A 16,186-nucleotide genomic window follows, 5' to 3' on the forward strand; every position below is an offset into this window, starting at 1 on the left:
TTTTTCACTGAATGTTAACAATTCATATACATTTCCTCAAAATTAGGGCTTTTTTGGGTTTGTTGATTGTCTTTCAAAAACAATAAATAATAGGTACCCTTACACTATTATTCAATTTTCACATCTATAGAACGATTTATTGTTCATTGACCCAAGAAAAAAACTTAGTATTGTTCGAAAATTGTAAAATCTTTCAAAAAAACTGACTTATCCATTTTAAGTCGAACACAATCTTCAGTTCAGAAAGAAGAGAGAGACATGGCTGGAGATGAGGAGGAAGATAAGATAATGAGGGAGAATATTTGTTTTGATAGTTGGATTTTTGGATTTTCGAAGGAAGAAGAAGAAGAGAAGAGAGAACGTTGGGAGAAAAAGAAAGAAAATTCTATTTTCTTTTACTTTTCTTTTTAAATGGTTTAGATAGAATTATAAAAATTGAAAAATGAAGTGTTTTTTTTGTATTGTATTTTATGAAAGATTAGAAAGTTTTAAAATTTTTAATTTGATCCCAAATTTACTTAATTACATTTTAAAAGTAAATTTGACCATTTCTTGATCAAAGTATCACAAAAACAAAATCCAAACTTAATTGAGACCTTTCATTTAATTGTCTCAACCTACAAACAGGGGTGAGACGAATAGAACACTATCCCTTCTTTGTAGAAAAAACCCCTCCTAGTTCACTCCTCACTCTGCAAGGAACGATGGCGGACCGTGATCGAACTCGAGACCGCGACCGTGACCGTGAACGGGATCGTGAGCGTGACCGAGAAAGGGACAAGGATAGAGACAGAGATCGGAAACGAGACCGGGAAGACCGTGATCGGAGAGACCGTGAACATTCTTTTACCCCTGACCTTAACAGAACTACTCGGCATACCCGCTCCCGTACTCGTTCCCCTTCCACTGACCGGCACCGACACCGCCACCGTTCTACCTCTCGTTCCCGTTCTCCCACTGACCGTCGCCACCGTCACCACCGCCGCAGGAGTCCCTCAGCTGAAAGTCCTCCAAGAAAAAGGCATAAAGATGATGGTGAACGGGATAGGGACAGGCGCAGAGAAGTTTCGGATTTTGTGGATGGGATAGCCAAAGAACAACAGAAACAGAAGAAAAAGAACAAGGACAAGGAGGATGGGAGTGGGAGTGGGGATGTTGGTGAAGGAGGAGAAGAGATGATGGATGAGGATGAGATTGAGATGATGAAGAAATTTGGGATACCAGTAGGGTTTGATTCTACAAAAGGAAAGCCAGTGGCTGGAAATGATGTAGGTGCTGTAAGAAAAGTCACCAAACGCCAGCCTCGACAGTACATGAATAGGCGTGGTGGGTTCAATAGGCCCTTGCCTGCTGAGTGCAACCGCTGAGCTTTTCAGGTTAGGGTTCTAATTTTCTCTATAAAGCCAAGAGCTTAGTACATTTATTTGGGGTTGGTTGTGGAATTTTGAGTATTAGAAAGTTGATTGTATGCATATCCTAGTAAATTGAAAAGAATTATGATGTTTGCTGGCAGATAAAAGGTAGTGAGCTTGTATGTTATTTGATTAGGGAGAAATATATCAGCAAAGTATGTTGTTTTGGATTTGTCTGAAGATTTATGAAGAAAAATGCAGACAGTGCAGTACAGTGAAAACCTACTGTAGTAGTAAGTTGTGTTTATCATTTGAAGTTTTGAGTGCATAACATGTGCATCTTTAACCTTATATGCGTTTAATTAGGCGTCAAACAAAGTGTTTGACTCAGGGGACTGGTTGCGGAAGCAGCTGTTTTTCAAGCTTTAATTCTGCCACCCCTTCTAAATAAATTAGATAATCTAAAAGTTCATTTGAAGAAATATTCCCTCTAAAGAGATTTTCTTTTAAAATTATCCTCATAGATTGTGGCACTGTTCTTTGTCCTTGTGTTGTGTTGTGTTCATGAAAAGATTGTTTAGAAAGAATTATGTGTCTGGGAAGCATTTGCTTGCTGATTTTGGTGGTATACTTTGAAGAGTGTGCAAGAGATCTGACAGTCATGGGAACGAGTGGAAACCGTTTATGCATTAACTGAGAGTGCAAAGGAGCATTGATTCTCTGTCGATGCATGCTTATACTATTGTGACTCAAGTTATGGATCAATAGTCAAGATTCTCAAGTTCACCCTTAATATTTGAATTAATTTTAACAGTTGTTGGTGCTTGTGAGCTAAGTTGCTCAGACCCGGGTGCGAGTGTCCGATGAGTGTGCGGATCTAGAGTTCAGATGCTCTATGATCTAAATTTTTTTAAGATTCGGGATATGGATCCATGTGTGGATATGGGTGCGGGGATTCGGCAAAAAATAATTCAAATATCTAAAAATAAAGTTATAAAACCTAAATTATGAAATATTATGTGGAGAACTTGAGGAGAAATATTGATCAAGAGGAGAATCTTGATAGGAGATAAAAGGAAATTGAGCGACAAATAGAAATTTATATATACAAGGTATTTCATTTTCTTCAATTTCACCTTAGTTTTTGTTTTGCTTATAGAAGTCATTGTTCATCCAGAATATCTTCCCCGAATTTGGTCAAAGTACCCAAAACTAGTTGACCAGATCAGGTACAGATTCCACACCCACGCAGTGTCGACACGGGTGCGGTACTGAAAGTGAAGAGTCTGAGCAAATTAGCTTGTGAGTCCGTCATTCAATGTGCTTTTCCGGATAACATATTAACCCAGACTAGGCTTATGTTCCTTATAATTTGATGAATTCTCCTTATGGTTATCTTTGTCTTACCTGAAGAGGTTGGTTGAAATTATTAATGGCTTAGTGCAAATGTTCCAGACTTCGTGGTGTAGCATTTATTGTTTACTGATAGATACTTATAGTCTTATAGTCTGCTTGGCCAAACTTGTTTTCCCCCAAAAGTGTTTATTTTAAAAAGTAAGGTGTTTGGCCAAGCTTATTTTCCCCCAAAAGTGTTTATTTTAANTTTATTGTTTACTGATAGATACTTATAGTCTTACAGTCTGTTTGGCCAAACTTATTTTCCCCCAAAAGTGTTTATTTTAAAAAGTAAGGTGTTTGGCCAAGCTTTCAGGAGAAAATAAGTGTTTCTGGAAAGTAGCAGAACTGTCTTTCAGAAGCTAAAAGAAATTGCTTTCCCCAAAAGTACTTTTTTGAAAACCACTTTGAGCAAAACACACTTAGAACTTAGAAGCACTTTTAGAAAACCTGGTCAAACATTAATTACTGCTCAGATGTGATTTTTGAATTTATTGGTCAAACACAAATTGTTTCTGACCAAAAGTATTATTTTGAAAAGCACTTATTAATGTAAGTTGATTTTAGAAGCTTGACCAAACAAGCTATTAGAAGTCTAAGGTAGGTGAAACATTGTATAATCTACACTTTTTCAGAAAAAATGTAAAATGACAAAACAACAACATACTTATTCATAAAAAAAGAAAAAGACAACTACACCTTAATACTAAACAAGTTGGAGTCATCTATATAAATCCTCACTAACCATAATTCTAGATTTAGAGCCTGTTTGGATTGACTTTTAGCTTTTGACCTAGCCAAAAGCCATAAGTTTAGAGAATCGATCGGAGAAAAATTGGGTCTTTCATCATCTGTAGTTGTTATTACATCAACGAATTCCCCACTCTCAGCCTGGTTTGTAAATTCTACTAATAAAGTCTGTTGCTCCTCTGTGATTGGCTCTCCAACGATGCTGTCAAAAAATTCACCCTCAGGTAAATTTGCTTCGAGTTCAATCACCATAGGATCGAGTTTGATATGTACTGCCTCTTTTGTCTGATGAAGCTCCAGGATTTGGTCTTTCTTAAAAAGTTAAGGGGCTTCATTAAGTGAAGTTGGGCCTCCCTTAACTGAAAACACTTTTCTTTTAGACATTTCTTTTCTCCCAAACTGGCCCGATTACATTTAAATTAAAACCCTCTTGTGCACATGTCCAGGATGTGCGCCAGCTGTTGTTTTGAATACAGAGCTCGCGTGCCTGTTGTTATCTCTGCCAGCAAATAGATCTCTGTTTCTTCCTCTGTTATCCTCTAATACCCAGAGGTTCTTACCCATAGACTTCTTCCTTTTTCCGGTTATTATTAATGTCTGAGTTTCTGGCCAGATCGGAATAAAAAAGGTGAGTCCTTTCTCTGATAACTTGACCTCTCTCGGAATGTTCACCCCATCGCCTTTAACTCTCAACCTTGCCCATCTCAGGTGATTCTTAAGAGACCTTTCTTCCTCCGTTTCTATCTATCCACCACATTGGTCACCAATGGCTTTGAAAGCATTCTCCGTCCATAGATGCAAAGGAAGGCCCACAGCTCTTATCCAGGTAGAACTTTTGCGCTGAGTGCAGACTGCGGCATCCCCCTGTTGGTGTCCATCATTGAAGATGGAGTTTCAACTGTTTCCACGTCCAGTCTCCATGAAGGACATGTTCAGCCACGTGTTTGTTGGGAAATTCAAAAAGGAAGGAGCTTCCACCCATCTCGTAAATGTTGATCCCAAATGCCTTTTTCCGTGAACTAATGACCCATCTTCTGATGTCTGAAAGAGTGGGTGTCTCCTTCTCATCACACCAAACCTTCCAACCAACCACCTGCCCAATAAACCTTGTTGTAGCTCTGTGTCAACCACTGAGGTGGCCATCTTTGCCCTGTCATGACTGATTTCTGATTCAGATGCTACCTTTGCTTGCCATTTACTGGTTCTGACAGTTGACATAGAGAATATTTGGATCTGTCAATCTAGGTCTACTTGTAGTAGGTGCTTGCTTTTGGTTTTTAATGAAGTTGTCTATCTTTAATGCACTGTCACCCCATATTAGCAAGTTCGTTATAATAACTGATCTATTCCCTCCTTGTACTGTTACAATGCTTATAAATCTCCCGAACTTATTTTGTTTCCTGGAGCAATAAAAATCTGCAAACTTTTCATTAAGCTTCCACCTTCTTGTATGCATTCTGTAGTCCCTAAAAGCTTCTTGCAGAACGAAGATCAACCATTCCATGGTTTTCTTGTTGAATGTATTTCTAAGCATCAAATTCCGGTTTCTCTCCACCCATTCAAGCCAGGTTTCTATTCTGGTAGTCAATCTTGTTAAATCAGATGACTTAAAGCCAACTGCAAAATAAATTCTATTTTTTTTTTTGAGAATGGTAACTTTTTCTTCTATTTATCCACAGGTATACTACATCAAAGTAGCCCCTCTTCCAAAAGTATTACAAACTAGACTGACTCCATCTGTGCTTTTTGTCACATATAGTCTAAAACATCAAAAAGTTCTTCTGCCTGTACTAAGACTTTCTGTTTACACCAAAAATAATAAAGAGCTATACAATTCATCTTGAAATTCTGCACATTGTTCTTCTTGCCCTCAAAACATCTTTGATTCCTTTCTTTCCACACTGTCCACCATATACAAGCTGGGACAATCCTCCATCTCTCCTCCTTATTTGTAGTATTGCCAATATTGATCCAACAATTTAGGAGTTGTGCTATGTTTCTTGGTTTCACCCAAGTGATCTTTCTAAGGCTGCTGAATATTCTCCATAATTGATCTGTCCATTTGCAATGCAAAAAAAGATGGTTGACTGTCTCTTCCTGTTCCTCACAAAATGAGCATCTTGAGCATAGTTGGAACTTCCTCTTCTTTATATTCTCTTGTGTCAGCACTGCTTCCTTTGCTAGTAACCATGTGAAACAGTTTACCTTGTATGGGATTTTAGGTCTCCATATCATCCGCCATGGCCATAGCTCCATCCTATCATTTGAATTTGATTGATTAAGATCTTTGTAAGCTGACTTGACACTGAAAACCCCTTTGCTACCAATCTTCCACACAACCTTGTCTTCTTCCCTAGTCAAATTGCTAAATTGTGCCATTGTTTCATGGAAGGCCACTATGTTCCCCATCTCCCAATCATTTAGATTCCTCCTAAGATGTAAGTTCCACCCCTATCCTGTCCACATTTCAGCCACAGTTGCATTTTGTTGAAGGGTTAGTGTATACAAGTCTGGGAATAATTGTTTCAGGGTTCTTTGGGCTATCCATCTGTCCTCCCAAAATGACACCTTCATTCCATTACCCACCTGGAATCTGATTCTAGAAAGGAACAAAGGCCAAAGATTTCTTATTGATCTCCAGATACCACATCCATATGGTGTAGTTACCATCTTTGTCATCCACCTATTCTCCATTTCATATTTTGCCCTGATCACCTCTCTCCATAGCATATTCGCTCCTGTCATAAACTTCCAAAGCCATTTTAGCATTAGGCTTTGTTTTGTTTCTTCATGTTCCTGATCCCTAGTCCCCCCTCTTTCTTATTTTTTATGACCTCTTCCCATTTGACTAGATGGAACTTTTTATCTTCATTTCCCTACCAGAAAAAACTTCTTCTCAAAGCATCTATCCTCTGTATGACATTGTCTGGTGCTGGGAACACATACATCATATAAGCAGGTATTGCATCTAGCACACTATTAACCATGGTTAATCTACCTCCCCTAGACAGATATTGGCTCTTCCAGTTGATAAGTTTCTTTTCACATTTTTCTATCACTCCATTCCAGATCCCTATTGATTTGCTCTTTCTCCCATATTGTTTTGTAAGACCTAATCAAACGGATGTTTTAGTGATCACAGAGGTGGATTACTGTTGGCTAACGAAAATGAGGTTAAAATCCGTTGAAGTCTCGTCGGAAAGGTGTATTCTACTGCCCTAGAGAGTAGGATTCAAAAAGTTCTCGAAAGACATGCCTGGGAGCATTTTGGAACAACTATTCATTACTAACACCACTTGGTCGTTTTCCTTCCATGGCAAATTATAGGCTGATTTTACTGAAAAGGATCTTGTGCAAGTCCCTTTCCAGTTCAATAGCCTATTTGGCCAAGCTTCTCTAAGGCCAAAAGTGCTTTGTGCTTTTTTTTTTTTTTTTCAAAACAGAAGGGGTTCTTTCTATCCGTAGAATCTTTTCCTTATGCTAGTACTTTTTACGCTCGCGTCTCACCAAAAGTACTACTTTGAATTTTAAGAGGGGAAAAGGGCCAAAAATGCCCTCAACCATGGGATATAGAGCAAAATTGCCCTTATTTTGACGTTAGTCCCAAACATAGCCTTATCACTGGTGGATTGGTTCAGATTTGCCCATCAACTATGGAAAATTGAACAAATTTTCCCTCCGTTTGGATTTGGTCCAAAATTGCGCTTATAAAAAATGAGTGGGACTAGCTCATTTTATTATTTTTTTTTTTTTGATAACCGAGAAATTTGTCTGTGACTCGCCCTTTGGACCAATCACTGCCTTCTAAACTCGATGGATAATGGTCCCCCCCTCTACCCTTCTTCACTTAAATACCGGGCTGGTGTGGGGCTTGAACTTGCGACCTAAGCCACAAATCCTCCACCTTTTGCCACTTGAGCTAGGCCTTGGGGGCGGGACGAGCTCATGTTTGTCATTCATTTTTTTAATCAACTCTTTTATTGTAGGGTCAAAAAATTGACTTCTATTTCTTAAACAACCAGAGGAAGAATAAATGGAAAAAACAAGAACACAGCTTTTTCCCCCAGAATTATACATTAAAAGTAAAAGCAAATATCCACAAAATATTTCATGTTGCTCAAAGGGTAATTGATAAGTCTTTTCTCTTTCTCTTTCTGTCTTCATGAAGATCAATACTCTTTTGTCTGTGCTATTACAACTGTATGAATAAATGGTTAGCTCAAAGAAATAAATTGATATTTTTTACAATTTGTTGTTTCTGGAATGAGTTGCCTTCATTGTTCCAGCTTTTCAACATACAGAAGGTTGTCTACCTGGCATTACACATCTGATGCCTATGAGACTGGTGAACAAGTTCCATTAGTTGTCTAGTAACCCTTCAATGTAAAAACGGATCGCTGATTATCTCTGCTTCCTGTCCACACATGTAGCATCTTGAACATAGTTGCATGACCCCTCCTTCTATGATTATCCTATGCAACAGATTCCTTAACCACCAGCCATCTAAAACATGCCACTTATGTAGTATCTTGACTTTCCAAATGTGTTTCCAGGGCCACAATGTTAGTTGGGAGTCTGCCTGATTCTGATCTTTATAGGCTGACTTGACTTTGTAAATGCCACTGCTATGCTTTGGCCACCTTAAGGTGTCTGCACCCTCCTGTAGGCCATTCCTCTGCTCCATAGTTTTGAAGAATTCTAATATTCTTGGCATCTTCCAATCTTGCAATCTTCTCCTGAATGTTGGGTCCAGCCTTGTGTGGACCAAACTACCTGTAAAGTTCACTCTTTTGTATACTTGTGCCAAATAAATCAGGGAATATTTATCTCAAAAAAAAATTAAAACAAAATCAGGGAATAACTGCTTCGGGTTACCTTTCTCCAGCCAAAAATCCTCCCAGAACAAAGTTCTCCTTCCATCCTTCACATTATATCTCAGTTCTTCACTAAAGTTCCACCACAATTTTCTGATAGATCTCCATGCACTGACACCATAATGCTTGTTCTTCTCTAGTGAACCTCCATAGCCACTTCATTAAGAAACATTGTTTTTGTTTCTTCAGGTTCCTCATACCCAGACGCCATCTCTTTTGCTGATAATCACTTTTATCCATCTGACCAGATGGGAATCCTTCTTTTCTTAATGCATCCAGTCTCTTCTCCACACTTAGGCAAAGGAAAAAGAGACATCGTAGGTAGGAAGGCATCTAGGACAGAGTTGATAAGGGTCACCCTTCCTCCCAAGGATGAATACCGTGATTTCCACCTTGTCAATTTTTTCTCACACCTTTCTAAAGTTCCAGTCTGAGTTTCTTTGGATTTTCTCCTTGCTCTTACTGGCATTCCAAGGTAAGTAGTAGTAATACTTCCAATTTCTTCTCCAAGAATCTCTGTTTCCTGCTGCAATCTGTTCACATTATTTACTGGATAAATTTGACTCTTCCTCCAATTGATTGACTAAGCATCAAGGACAGTTTGTATTTTGGGAAATAAGGTGATACTTCGATATATTGGTATCATCCCTATTCCTTTTAACCCTGTAGCCAATGTTGGATTATTGCTGGCAATTCTTCTTTTCTTAAACACTTTTACTGGCTCTTGTAAATCAGTCTTTCTACTGTTCTCAACAAATCAAAAGATTGGAAGCACTCCTTTTTTTAGAGCTTACTGAAATGTGATATTACTGACAAATAAAAGAACAGTCTTTCATCAGATAAATGTTCCAATAACATGAGAGAAATTGCCTCTGAAAGAGTGATAAAAAAATGGTGCTCCCTCTCTCTCAATTTATGCGTTGCACTTTTCTTTTAGTCTGTCCTAGAATGAACGAATATATTTCTATATCTAGAAATAGTTTAACTTTAAGCTTCCCATTTTACCTTAATGGAATGATTTATAGCCATGAAAATATCTCTGACTTGTTTTAGATCACAAGTCTTAAACTCCATGCTCAGTCAAACAGCATCACATAAAATGAGATGGAGTATTTCTAAAGGAAATTTATTTACCCAGCTCATTTTGTAGTTTTTTTTCGTGTTAGAAGGTATTGTGATATAATCAAGAGTGGAAAGCGATGAAGCTTATAGGTAAACGACTTTGCTTTCATGGGGAAGGTTCTGTAGCTGGATAGAGTGTGATGAGTGTTGCTAACATGTGGTCTGATATTGGAAGTTTGTTCAAAATTGAATGTCTCCTGAATTTGGAGTGAGTATTTTCGATATGTAGGGTTATTTGTTGGAACAATTATTCGACGATGTTTCTGCGTTTACATGTTAAGGTTCTTCTTTGTTTTTGCTACTTAGAACAAATAATGATTTTTAATGTGATTCTCGGTCTATCTGCAGATGGAAATGCATTTTCTGCCAGGCTTCTTATATGAGTCTGTCCCTTTGTCCAAGTAATGGAGACGATGTAAGCTATTTTCAATTGTCTGTTTAGGTTGTAATGTGCGATATTTCTCAGAACTCCATGATAATAGTACTCCAATAGTTTCACAGTTTGCTGCAGACTGCAGACGAGCAGTAGCAGATGCACCGTTAATTCAGGGTCCAGCCAAATGGTTAGCTGGTTAATCAAGTGCCCCTCTCTCCCTTTAAAGCAGGCATCCTTAAAAACCGTATGTTTTCTCATTGAGGTTACTGATGTGAACGTGCATTTGGCCATCACATCTTGTGTTATGTGTTCTCAGATCTCTCCTGAAAAAGGCACTTCTTCATAAATCAGCTTACATTTGGATTTGGCTATACTGTTGCTCGCTATGTGCACTCAAGTCTTGTATTGATCACTTTCTGATACCTTTTATTGATATTTGTCCCCTTGGTTCCAATGGTGTGAAATCTGCCAATTTGTTTCTTTATGTTACATAATCATACCCAGTTTTGGGGCATCAGCTTATTAACTCAGGTGGAATAGTGTGCATGATATCTGATTGTTCACTTCAGTGTGGAACTAGTTATAATGGAAAATGAGGTTTTTACAGAGTAGTATGTCTTGACAGGGAAAGAAAGAGAACGGAAGTGTTTTCGAGAAAAAGGGTTCCTAAGACACGTGTTTTTTTCTCCAAAACCTTTTTCTTTGGGGTTGGGGTGGTGGTTATTTGATGACTTCAAGAAGTGATCAACATAACCCAGTTGTGTAGATGGATAGTTTTGATCCAAGTTGAAATTACTTCTTGTTTTAGTTTGAACATTATCCTCTTTTGGCTAATTTTTTTTTCATATGATTGATTTGGCCTTTTCTTTTAGAAACTGTTGTTTGTTCGGTGTTGATTTATATAAAGTAATAGAAATTACATCATCTATGAAGCCACAAAGGAGCTACTTGAACTTTTCTCTGGCGCCCTTAGTGATAGAAAACTGAGTAAACAGGACGACTAATATTTACAGTATCTCTTAAGATAGGGTCGGACTGGAACCCAAACCTTGATTTCTTCTCAGGTCTGCCTCACTATCGTCCAAAAATAAGTGTAAAATGAGTGAACATTCTTGGATGTAATTGCAAGTGAATTAAGTGTCTTTCTAGCCAGTCAATATTTCTGATTAAACGAGCACTAAACAGTTCAGGGAAACCTTGTTACATTGCCTTTCACCTCTTTGAATGCTAATGAATAAAACTTGTCTTCATAATAAAGTCAGAAGGAACAACTAGGCCAATAGGGAGAAAAGGGATTTGCTTGGGGTAGTTATCTCTAGTGCTATGGCAATAAAGTTGTGTAACCATCTCCATTTACTCTCTTTGTTCAGCCATGCGTTTTTTTCCCCATCTGCAACATCACTGCAGGTACAAAAACACTTAAAAGTAGTAGTAGGCAAGTTCATTTTATTTTATTTTTTGGCCAGGAAAAATTGGTATATCCTACTATTTGTTTAATATTGTTGTCGTTTGGGGGGTTTGTCCATCCAGTCTCCAGAACTAGCGTTCCTTATCAAAGAGGTCATTTTTACTCCTAGGGAAACTTTATTATTCAGCGTTCCTTTCTGAAGTAACATATTCCCCTTTTAAACAAATTTAATACAGAACCAAACACCATTATGGAAATCTTGAAACATTTATTTCCCTTCAACAGCTATTACCATTTACTGCCTTGTTGTAAATAGCATTTAGCCATTCCATTATTTTTCAAAACTAAGAAAGACGATTTCAACCATAAACATTTAGGTCCTGAGTTAAAAATCTCGCGTCGTTCACCCTCTTAAGGCTAGAGCTTAGTTGTTTTTGGAACAAACAGAAAGACCATTACAAAAGTTGACTGAGACGACAGGTAGCAAATTTTATGCTGCAGGTTTCTGAATGAGGAAGGCCATGCACTGCGCCTGCTTAACATTGTCAAATGCCAAGCAACGAATAAAAGCATTTGGGTAAGCTTTCTTGCATTCTTGGATTTCATTGAGAACCTGAGAAGAGTCATTGCAGCTAAACATGGGCAACTTCCAGAGTGTCCAATACCTCCCATCATAGTATCCTGGCATGTTGCTATTTTCCCTATGTACATATCCCACCTACAAAACACACAAAGCAAACATTAGTCAGTCACTATATAAAGAGTTTTAAGTTTTTATATACTGATGGGGTAAGTTCACGCTATCAGTTGACCTAAACAGTTACATGGGAAGTAGGAATAGTGCAACAATCCATAATATAATGAGTGAGATTATAATCTCAAAAAACACTTGTGAAAAATCTAGTTGACAAGTTAGCCTTATTCACCAACAGATATTCAAGCGTATTTCTCACATTATTGGCGTGTGAACCACACAATTATTGGACATTTTAGGTCCCCCCACGTTCATCGTTCAAGAGACAGGCAGGACGTATACTCGATTTTGGGAGCACCACTTGTGTCATATTTTTAGTGTGTAAAAAATTTCAAGTCTACCCACATTGGGATAACTTCAAACATCTGTCTGAAGTTCAGGCACATACATTTGAAGTCTAACCATTTTTAATTGAATTTCAATCATATGTGGTTGAATTCAATTATTTTTGTTTGAGACAAAGCCTAACTTCAAGCATCACATGTCTGAAGTTGTTTTGAAGTTAGTAGACAAATAAATTATTTTTAAGAAGGGATACATGTTAAATATCATAGCAAGTCAAGACTCGAGAACATCCATGTTAACAAGATGCAAGTTGCAAAAATGAAGAATGAAGATGTTGAGATGGATGTATAGACGTACTAGAAGTGATAGGATCAAGAACGAGGATAGGATATTCGGAACAATGTGAGAATGACTTCACTATAAGACAGACCATTGATATATACCTGGTCAAATTCAAGGCAAGGAATCCAACCCTTTTTGATCATGTAATCAACCTCCTTTGCAATGGACTCCTCTGATTGAGGTGGAAGATATGACAGTGTCTCAAACTTCTTATTGTCAATAGGATTCCAAGTCTGTTCATTCCATACAACCAAAAATAGTTATTAAAATAACAAGAATGAAATATCCAAAAACAAATAATTTTAGTTAAAACTGTAATTTAGTACTTACAACATAATGAGATTCCACACAATAATAACATACTCCGTGTTTAGTCTCACAAGTGAGATATGGGGAAGATAGTGTGTACATAGCCTTACCCCTATCTTATAAAGGTAAATAGATTGGTTTCGATAGGCCCTCGGTTCAAGTAAAATCAACAAGGCAAGTACAGTAACAAGATTCCATTTTCAAATGATCAAGAACAATTAAAGTCCTCTATCAATCAAAGTAAATATTAAAAAAAAAACACAATCTTTTTAGTATCGTCTATATCCTGTTTAATCTCTTGAGTAAAACAAAGAGGAACTTTGTGGGGTTAATTGAACAGTGATATCAGAAAAGTGAATAGAAAGGATGTTATAGCTCGAGAATGATTAACTAATTTTATGTACTCTCTCAAGTGACTTAAAAGTAATTAGTAATTATGGTGAACTCTACATATAAAAGTACCTCCTTTATTATTATTATTATTTTAAAGTGATTATTTTAAAAAATTGAGGTGTTTTGATTAAACTTTTAAGAAAAAATAAGTGTTTTTCGAATAATAATATTTTTAAAAGCTGAAAAAAGTAACTTTTTTTCCTAAAAAAAAAATACTTTTCGAACTTTGACCAAACATTAGTGTCACAATATTGCAAAAGTGCTCTTCCTGCTGATTAGCGAAAGACAAATCGCTACTCTCTAAAAAATATATTTTTCAAAAAGACATTTGACTAAAATTATTTTTCAAAATAAAGCAAATTTTAAAAGTTTGCTAACAAATTACAACCATTTTGGTAATCAAGAATAAATGGTTCTCCAAGTAACTTATAACACCAAATTTATTTGAATTCAATACTTTTGCTGCAGAACATAAATTTATACTAATAAATAGTAATAGACATGAATTCATAACTTTAAAGATCTAATAATATAAATGCTAAAAATTGTTAGAACTCATAAAATTTAAAATAAATTTGCTAAATGCATGTACCTTAGGAAGTCGAAACCACCCCAAATAAGTTTGCTATAATTTGTATGAAGAAAATTAATTTACCTTCATGCAGTAAGTTTTAGAGCCATTGGAGATAGTTTTTCGACTCCAAGTGATTGTATCCTTAGCAGCAGGAAAAAGGTTGGAGCTATTTGATTTTAAACCAACATAAGTTGATCCAACAATTGGAGCTACAAAACTTGAGACAGACATGTTTGCTCTTCACTATCAAATACTTTAGTTGTGACAATTAGCTATCTAGTCTAGTCTAGTATATATAAAGGGAGAAGTGATGCTTTTTGTTTGTTTCCAACCTGATGTCTGATACTCACTTTGGAGTCCGACTAAATTTGAATTCGCACCAGAAAGTTCCACATTAGGGGTAAAACAGTTCTCTAACAAAAGACAACTATGTATCTAAGAGGACTCAAACTTGAGACCTCTTAATTAAGGAGGAAGGAATACTTATCACTCGACCGGGAGCTTTTTTGGTAGAAGTGATGCTTTTATTATATGTATATAAGTGTATTTTTGTTGGTATTGTGGAAGTTGTTACATAAGAGGACAAAGGAGAGTGAGGTACTAGGGGTATGCATGTAGTGTTGGGTGGTAGGCGGTTTTTACGAGGATGGGAGTTCTGTTAGGCATCATAATGCATTGGTTTCATCACCATTCTGTTGTAATTTTATTTATCATACACATCCCCTTGTGTTTGCTTTTATTATAATGATCTCCCCTCTACTTTATGATACTACCATCATCTTCAATATTTTGATTTTTTTACAACACTTCCTTTAATTTATTGATCATAAATGTAAAAAAAAACTACTATTACTTGACAAATAGTCAAAAGTGTCCCCCCCCCCCCCCCCCCCCCCCCCCCCCCCTCTTGTATTAAACTCAACAAAAAAACACACAGTGTGGACTATTTGTGTAGAAAAAAAAAAATTAAAAAAAAAAAAANTAATATCATACTCAGTGAATTCCACAAGTGAAATTTTGAGAAGGTAGAATGTACACGGACATTACCACTACCTCGTGGAGGTAAAGAGGTTGTTTTCAAAAGATCTTCGGCTCAAGTGCAGTAAATTCAGATACAAAGAAGAAGGAGAGAGTGAAGAAAATATAACAAGCAATAAGAAAAAGTCTATCAGAAGAGAGCAACAACAACAGTAAAATAGTGCGATAATCAAAACACAATAAACAACATGCTAGGATAGATTATTGAAAATGATGAATATCAAAATAAGAATTGCAGTAATACAAGTAGTACAATGGAAAACATCAATCACCCTAAGTAAGACAATACTACACTACCTACTAACCTTTTACATGATACGTGTCATCCACACACTTCTATCTAAGATCATGTCATCAGTAACTTGATGTTGCGTCATATCATGTCTTATAATCTCTCCCCAATACTTTTCTGGCCTACCTAGGTCTCTTATCATACTCTCTATAACCAACATCTTGCACCTCTTCACGGGTGCATCAACACATCTTCTCTTCACAAGTCCAAACCATCTTAGTCTCGCTTCTCTCATCTTGTCCACCACGGAGGTCACTCCCACCTTATTTTGTATATCCTCGTGATTTCTTATCTTATCACTCCTAGTATGATCTGATATTCACCTTAGCATCCTTAGCTGCGCAACATGCATCTTCTGAACATGAGAGTTTTTGATCGGTCAACACTCTGCCCCAAATAACAATGTCGGTCTAACCACCACACTCTACATAACTTACATTTGAATTTTTGTGGTACCTTTTTATCACACAAGACTCCAGAAGCAAGTCTTCACTTCACCCACGCTGCACCAATATGATGTGCGAAATATCCTCATCGGTGTCCCCACTCCATTGGATTATAACCCAAGGTACTTGAATTTCTTTCATGGGATATTTCATGTGTCAAGTCTCACTTCCACGCCTATTTCATACATCACATCCCTAAATTTACACTCCACACACTCTGTCTTGGTCCTGTTCAACATTTACCCTTTAGTCTCCAAAGTTTGTCTCCACACCTCTAATTTATCATTAAATCCATTACGTGTCTCATCAATCAGTATTATATCATCCATAATCCGCAAATAACATACACCAAGGCACCTCATCTTGAATGTCTCACATCAATTCATCCATCATCAAGGCAAATAGAAACAAATTAAGAGTTGATCCCTGATGTAATTATATCTCTACCGAGAAGTACTCTGAGTTTCCTCCCATTA

General features: G+C 37.0%; 2 protein-coding genes across 4 annotated transcripts; one reads left to right on the forward strand and one right to left on the reverse strand.

The window, feature by feature from the left end:
- The first annotated feature begins 623 nt into the window (after nucleotides 1-623).
- LOC125877799 (uncharacterized) lies at nucleotides 624-10,319 on the forward strand. Of its 3 annotated transcripts, none has more exons than XR_007447632.1 (3): nucleotides 624-1,376; nucleotides 9,842-9,908; nucleotides 9,987-10,319. XR_007447632.1 is itself a non-coding variant. In XM_049559069.1 (2 exons), exon 1 carries the CDS (start codon nucleotides 705-707, stop codon nucleotides 1,365-1,367), a length of 663 nt encoding a protein of 220 aa, XP_049415026.1. In that variant the 5' UTR covers nucleotides 625-704; the 3' UTR covers nucleotides 1,368-1,376; nucleotides 9,842-10,319. The 3 variants fall into 3 exon arrangements, 1 of the variants encoding a protein (XP_049415026.1); XR_007447633.1 differs by having other exon boundaries at nucleotides 9,995-10,319; XM_049559069.1 differs by having other exon boundaries at nucleotides 625-1,376; nucleotides 9,842-10,319.
- A 1,304-nt stretch (nucleotides 10,320-11,623) lies between these two features.
- On the reverse strand, nucleotides 11,624-14,214 carry LOC125877802 (ribulose bisphosphate carboxylase small subunit, chloroplastic 3-like). The gene is made up of 3 exons (XM_049559073.1): nucleotides 14,016-14,214; nucleotides 12,760-12,891; nucleotides 11,624-11,995 (listed from the first exon to the last, which is right to left on the reverse strand). Exons 1-3 carry the CDS (start codon nucleotides 14,163-14,165, stop codon nucleotides 11,768-11,770), a joined length of 510 nt encoding a protein of 169 aa, XP_049415030.1. The 5' UTR covers nucleotides 14,166-14,214; the 3' UTR covers nucleotides 11,624-11,767.
- Between the last annotated feature and the right edge of the window lie 1,972 nt (nucleotides 14,215-16,186).

This window comes from Solanum stenotomum, chromosome 9 (genome assembly GCF_019186545.1).
Source record: "Solanum stenotomum isolate F172 chromosome 9, ASM1918654v1, whole genome shotgun sequence".
NCBI lineage: Eukaryota > Viridiplantae > Streptophyta > Magnoliopsida > Solanales > Solanaceae > Solanum > Solanum stenotomum.

What these genes read in the sequence shown, in the direction of transcription:
- LOC125877799 (XM_049559069.1), top strand. Translation starts at nt 705, where the DNA reads ATGGCGGACCGTGATCGAACTCGAGACCGCGACCGTGACCGTGAACGG.
- LOC125877802 (XM_049559073.1), bottom strand. Translation starts at nt 14,165, where the DNA reads ATGTCTGTCTCAAGTTTTGTAGCTCCAATTGTTGGATCAACTTATGTT. An exon ending in CTAAAACTTACTGCATGAAG is followed by an intron (nt 12,892 to 14,015) that starts GTAAATTAATTT and finishes TGGAATGAACAG; the next exon opens with ACTTGGAATCCTATTGACAA. An exon ending in CTTGCCTTGAATTTGACCAG is followed by an intron (nt 11,996 to 12,759) that starts GTATATATCAAT and finishes TGTGTTTTGTAG; the next exon opens with GTGGGATATGTACATAGGGA.